This window comes from Eimeria acervulina, genomic scaffold (assembly GCF_000499425.1).
Source record: "Eimeria acervulina Houghton genomic scaffold, Eah_scaff1358, whole genome shotgun sequence".
NCBI lineage: Eukaryota > Apicomplexa > Conoidasida > Eucoccidiorida > Eimeriidae > Eimeria > Eimeria acervulina.
This window is the reverse complement of record NW_013550271.1, coordinates 1-7,044: the sequence shown is the minus strand read 5'-3', so window position 1 is coordinate 7,044 and position 7,044 is coordinate 1. Positions and strand designations below refer to the sequence as shown.

At 41.9% G+C, this 7,044-nt stretch overlaps 1 protein-coding gene across 1 annotated transcript; it reads right to left on the bottom strand.

The window, feature by feature from the left end:
* Positions 1-118: 118 nt before the first annotated feature.
* On the bottom strand, positions 119-6,891 carry EAH_00058880 (adenylate and guanylate cyclase catalytic domain-containing protein, putative; the record flags this gene model as incomplete). The annotated part of the gene is made up of 13 exons (XM_013397244.1): positions 119-990; positions 1,629-1,858; positions 1,984-2,036; positions 2,247-2,385; positions 2,599-3,367; positions 3,618-3,646; positions 4,160-4,264; positions 4,650-4,808; positions 5,098-5,169; positions 5,451-5,627; positions 6,022-6,116; positions 6,418-6,487; positions 6,801-6,891. Coding segments are annotated over 13 exons (2,861 nt in total), but the record flags the coding sequence as incomplete, so codon positions are not given.
* Between the last annotated feature and the right edge of the window lie 153 nt (positions 6,892-7,044).

Here is a 7,044-nt window from a genome sequence, read left to right as displayed (position 1 = left end):
GCATAATATATATATATATATATATATTATATAATATATATATATATATATATATATATAGCTGCTTGGTGGGGGTCTAGAAGGAAGGAAAGGAGACAGTTGATGTGTGGTTATGTACCCGATTGTATTGGAGGTGGAGACAGCGCCAGTGAGGATGAAGGTGAGGCAAGTGCTAAGAAGAAGAACATCAACTAAGATGCAGTTCTGGAAGAGGAGACCGGTGTTATGATGAAGAATAACAACATAAAAGAATAGTTCAACGCTGTCTGCAACAAGCCAGAAAGATGCGCCTCTTTGACCAGGTACTTCAACTGTAATTGTCACGCCTTCTGCTGCTTGGGTAGGAGGAGGAGCAGCAGCAACAGCAGCAGCTGCTGCTGTTGTCCCATCTGTGTCCGTCTCTCCTGGAGGAGGAGATGCATGTATGCCATCTGTCTCCGTTGCTTCTGCCTCCTTATCTGTCTCCTTTTCGTCGTCTCCTTCTGCTGTCTCCTCTGACAATCGTCTCCATATAAACGAAGAGACATCATCAGTAGGAGAAGGAGGTGGTGGTTGTGTGCTAATAGAAGTACATTCTCCAGAGGGGCAGCTAGCAGGAGGCTGTTGAGTATAAGTAGTAGCTCCAGGCTTAGCAGCTAAAAAGGAGACAGGTGAATCTAAAGGTACATGCTGAGGCATACGCACTCTTGCCCCTCCTCCTATATATGCTAACATATCATTGCCTAATGTAGATGTCTGCCAAGCTACTCCAGGAGACAGTACAGAAGAAGGGGCCCCACCCCCAGCCATAGCACTAACAGGCGCAACAGCAGCAGCAGCAGCTGCTGCTGCTGCTGCTGCAGCAGGAGATGATAAGGGGGAGTCTCCTGCTGCCTGCCTTGTAGTTGTCCCCGTGCTCCAGCTATTACTTAAAGCAAAGACGCATGCAGCAGATATAAATAAAATATTCAACATAAACACCAACCACCGAATCTCTAGGCGTGAAGCCACCTGCAAACAAACAAAATAATAAAATAATAAAATAATAAAATATAAAATAATAAAATATAAAATAATAAAATAATAAAATATCATATTCATAAGATAAGGCTATAAAAAACAGAGACAGACACTGAGAGACAGAAACAAAGGCAGAGGGAGAGATACACGCAGAGACAAACACAGCAAAAAATACAGCTGAATATGCATGCATTCATATATATATATATACATATATACATGCATATATATACGGAGATGGAGAGAGACAGACACACAGAGAGAGACAGAGTGAGATAGACAAAGTGTGTGTGTGTGTGTGTGTGTGTGTGTGTGTGTGTGTGTGTGTGTGTGTGAGAGAGAGAGAGAGAGAGAGAGAGAGAGAGATAGAGAGAGGCAAAGAGAATGAGAGAGAGAGAGGCAAAGAGATAGAAGAGAGACAAAGAGAGAGAAGAGAGACAAAGAGAGAGAAGAGAGACCAAGAGAGAGATAAGACAAAAGAGACTCCAATGCATGCATGTGTACAGATAAAAAAGTTTGTTGCACTTTACCTCGTCTCTGTTTCTATAATGAAAGAGTATCCATAGAAGAAATGCAGCACAAGTATATGCTGCGCGTACACTCCAATAAAGACGCGAGGATATATGTACAGTGTACTTAACACCGTCAACAACTTCGGTGTAATTCCAGGGTAGACACAGACGAACAAGCGTCTGTACAGCAAAAGCAACTAAAAATATTATAATTGCTTGTTCTATTGTATTTATATTTGATTTATTGTTATAAAAATGCGTGCGGTAGCGGGCCTCCAGATTTCTGTCTTTAAACTTCATCAATAATAAACTCTCTCTTGACGCTCCTATCCGCGCTTCTCGTGTCTCTGTACACACACATATATATATATATAATATATGTAATATACATTGTATATATAATATATATAATAGGTAATATATAATACAATATATATTATATATATGTATATAAATATGTTTGATATCTCACCAAAGTTGTCTTCGTCTTCTCCACCGGCGTCTGCTGCATGTTCTTCCTCTTTGCTGCGGGCCCCAAACAAACGCATGCATGCATGCATGCATGCATGCATGCAATAGACAAGGGGTTTAGGGTTTGTCTGTATTAGGGGTTAAGGTTTGTGTGCATAAGGCTGAGGATGTGCTAAAGAATAGCATTTTAGTGTTTCCACAGTTGGGACTGTAGGGTTTGCGCACAGAAGGGTTTAGGGTTTAGGGTTTAGGGTTTAGGGCTACCTATTGCTGCCGAGGGCCTTCCAAAGGCCCGCGAGCTTCGCCTGAGCCTCGTTCCCAACTTGTAACAAAAATTCGTTTGCTACACGCCATACACCCCCTCCTTTACCACCCCCTGAGGCTTGGGTTGTTAGTGAAGGGTCTGCATGCAGCAGCAGCAGCAGCAGCAGCAGCAGCAGCACAAGGGGAAGACAACGCATGCAGCGGCAGCGGTGTATTTATATATTCATAAATACAAATATATATATATATATATATATGCATATATATAAATGTGGATAGGAAAATAAAACGCATAATTGTCTTTAAACAAAAATATAAATAAACATATATATATATATATATGCATATATACCTGTGAGCGTAGTTCTTGTATGTCTGATATCTGTAATCTTGTGGGGTTCGCTGGTTGTTCGTTTAGCAGGGGGATGAGCCCTCGGAGAGACACGTGTTGCGTTGGAGACAGAGCGAGGAAGAGCTGAAGTAGATCTGAAGTCTGCATTGTGTGACGGTGCAAAGGTAAATTGAGGGAGAGAAGAGACAGATGGATGGAGACAGTTAGAATGGAGACCCGCTGTGGGGCCTGCTACATCATCTTGAGAAGACCATAGAGAAGCAACAGACCCCTGATGCTGCAGCTGTTCATACAGCAGCTGTGCATGCACTTGCCGTACGATCTCCTGTCTCTTTATCTCTGCGGATTCTCTAACTGCTGTTTGAAGCCCATCCCTTGCAAACGCTAAGACACGAGAGACGCTCTCTTGTCTTGCATATGCACGTGTAAGCTGCTTTGTACATAAGGAGACACTCTGATTACTACTTCCTCCTTGATCAACAGCAGAAGAAAGCGTTGAAAAGCTGCGCATTCCTCTAGGTGCAGAGACCCTTTCAAAAGAATGTAATGAAGGAGATCGAGGAGACGATCCCCCACCAGGAGACAACGATCCCGATAGAGAAGAATAAGAAGCAACTGCAGGAACCATGCGTGGGGTGGATGGGATCGATTGCACACACGATCCCGGGGTCTCCTGTGTGTGCTGACGCTCATTTAAAAAGGAGACACTACGATGCAGCCCCGCATCTATGCATGCACCTCCAGCCCCAGATGCTTCAGGGCCTCCAGTCTGTCAAACAATAAAAAACAAAACACACAAATGAACAAGGAGACACTTGCAATGAAAATCAAAATCAACACCAAACACACAAACTAAAAGGAGACACCCCGAAGAAATCATACAAAGGAAACATATATATATATATATATTTATATTATACATATATATATATATATATATATATATATATGTTGCTGCTGCATGACTGTCTAGAGACAGTAAAATAATGCATGCATTTGCATGCATTAGAAAGACCTACCCACATCGTCGAGAGCCGCTCCCCCGGCACTGTACAGACATCGCAACACAACGCCAATATAAATATATATATATATATTTTTTACATTTACATATATATATTTACATGTTATATCTAATATATATATACATATAGATATATCTACTGTATACCTATACGTACATATCTATATACATACATATATCCGTATATATATATATATATATATATACATCTATTGTATATACACAGATGTATATATATATATATATATATATATATGCATGTAAGATAAAAGAGGAAAGATACACAGGGGCTGGACAATGACGCAGACACACGAGAGGTGGGAGCCAGCTGCAGCAAGAGCGACAGCTGCAGCAAGGGAGACAGCTGCAGCAGCAAGAGAGACAGCGGCAGCAGCAATAAAGACAGTTGCAGCAATAGAGGCTGCAGCAGCAAGCGAAGCAGCGTCAAGAGCCGCAGCAGCAGCAAGAGAGAGATAGACAGCAGCAGCAGCAAGCGAGAGTCAGCAGCAGCAGCAGCAGCAAGAGGAGACAGCTTACGTGACGCTGAGGGCTGCACAAAAGGGTTGAGGCCCGCCCCATCTTTGCTGCCAAGAGGCCCGGAGAGATTTCTTTCATCATCTCCGAAGTTAGGATAAGAAGACCCTAAAAGGAGACAGTAGGGACAACAACCATAATATAATTAGCAATAGCAATAATAAACAATAACAAATAATAACAATAATAAATAGTAATGATAATTAATAGCAATAATAATAATGGGGGGAGACTGCATATACAGAAGGAGACAGCTGCTAAAGAGACGAAGAAGAGACGGGGGGACACACAAAAGGAGACAGTTTGTGTGTTTAAAAAGGAGACAGTTGGTGTGCTTAAAAAAGAGATAGTTGGTGCGTTCAGATAAGGAGACAGTTGGTGTGCATAAGGAGGAGACAGTCTATGCGCTCAAAAGGAGACAGTTGGTGTGCTTAAAGAGGAGACAGTTTGTGTGCATAAAGAGGAGACAGTTTGTGTGCGTGGTGGTTCTTACCCATGACTCGGATAAGGAGATAGGTATTCATATCTCCTTTGCCTTTAACTTGAGTTTTTCTTTGTTCGTAGAAAAGAGTTGTGTCTTCTTTAACTAAATCGTAAGTGCTCTCGCTTATATGAATGTAATCAGGCTGTCCGGTTGTCTTCATGCGGCTTGCTGTGCATACATGCAGCCCCAAACAACACAAACACAATCATTAAGAACTCCTTCTGTCTCCTTCTTGTGCTGTCTGTATCCTTCTGCCTACCTTCTTCTATGCTTCTTGCTATGTGTACAGAGGTGTACATACAGCGAAGCAAGCGAACGAAGGAAGGAGAAGAAAGATAAAGAAAGATAAGAAAGAAAGAAAAGAAAGATAAGAAAAGAAAGATAAGAAAAGAAAGAGAAGAAAGAAAGACAGATAAGAAATAAAGAAAAGAGACAGCAAAGGCCTACACTTCCTCACCAGTGTTTACGGTGTCTCCGAAGAGCGCATACTGAGGCTTCTTCGCCCCAACAACTCCGCTGATGACGCGTCCTAAAAGGAGACAGGAGACAGTTGAAGTGCGAGGAGACAGTCACCACAAGCACCAAGCAGGATCGGCCTGTCCTTCTCAGGTGTATGCACACCCCACAAACATCTCACAGCTACACAAACCCTCGGGTGTACGTACACCTCAACGAGCCCTGGAGTGTACGCACATCCCACCTAAATGGGGTGTACGTACACCCCACTTAAATGGGGTGAACATGCACCTCAACAAGCCCTGGGGTGTACGTACACCCCACTTAAATGGGGTGTATAGGGAGGGTAGGTACCCGAATTGATTCCAATTTTAACGCGAATGCGCTGAGGCCTGGAGCTGAGGACAGTCCTCAAAGTCGCTGTCTTTTGGCGCGTCATTCCGCTGCTGCTGCCCATTCGAGCAGCAGCAGCAGCAGCAGCTGGAGCAGCAGGAGTAGCAGCAGCTGAAGGTCCTGCTGCTCCAGCGGCCTCTGACAGACGCAAACGCAAAAATCACAACACATAAGGAGTACTGCATGCAAAAGGGTTTGGTTTTAGGGCTTGCTGGATGATGAGAAGAAACAAATAAAACAAACAAACATCAACAAAAGAAATATAAATAAATAAATAACGTGAAGAAAGAAATAACAGAAATTAAAAAGGAGACAACAGAACAAAGCAAAACAAACAAAACCCTCAACTCATAACAAATAAACAAATAAAACAAAAGCCGAGAAAACCCGTTAAAGAACAAAACAAAGTAGAAGACAAAGACATCAAATAAACACGTCCAAACAAAACAAAAAGACAAGCATAATAATAATAATAAAATAAAATAAAACAAAAGACAAACTAAATAAACAAACAAAACATTAAAAGCCTCACCTTCATCATTTAGAGCCCCCACAGCTGAAGACGAAATCTCGCGGGTTACTTCGTAACGAATTTGTGCAGCCACCTCCAGCATTGCCAACGCCATGCTGCATTAATAAATAAATAAATTAAATAAATAAATAAATAAATAAATAAATAAATAAATAAATAAATAAGTATATTTGTTATGGGGGAAAACGAAAAGAAAATACAAGAGGTCAACGGAGATATAAACGAACAAACAGAAACAAATTAACAAACAAACAAATAAAAAACTAAAAGAAGAATCTCTTGCTCTATCCCTACAAACCCCTACCCTATTTCAAGCCCCCAAAACCTTGCATGCATACATACACTTGAACATGATGCATGCGTGCATGCATGCATGCATGCAGGGTAAGAACGTACTCCATTGCGTCCGCAGCGTCTGCCTGTGAAGTGTCGGATTCGCCGCCTTTGCCGGGTTGCAGCCCCGCAGCTGCATGCACATAGAGGTGCGTAGACACCCCAAACAAAGCCCCAAAAGAATGGATTATATCTGCTTGCATGCATGCAAGCATAGAGTGCATGCAAGCATTCATCCATACATAGTGTCTCCGTTGACACACAAAGGAGACAAACTGCTGTTCGTGCATGGAGGAGACGCTTGAGTGAGAGACAAGAAAATGAAGAGGAGACAGATGGGTGGAAAGGCAGAGACGAATGCTTAGAGACAGACGAAAGGAGACAGTTAGCGAGGAGACAGTTGCAGATGAAACAGTAAGCAAGGAGACACTTGCAAGGGGCTATACCTGCGAGGTAAGTCTCGAAGACAGTCTCGATCTTCGTACACCCAAACTGCTCAGCGCTTTTATCAAAACACAAAAATAAAGAATCCAAAACCTGCACACATACATCCGTGCATGCACAAATGCATGCATGCACAAATGCATGCATGCACAAAAGCATGTAAAAATGCATGCATGCATAAGCAGGTGCATATAAATATAAATAAATAAATATATATATATATATATATATATATATATATATATA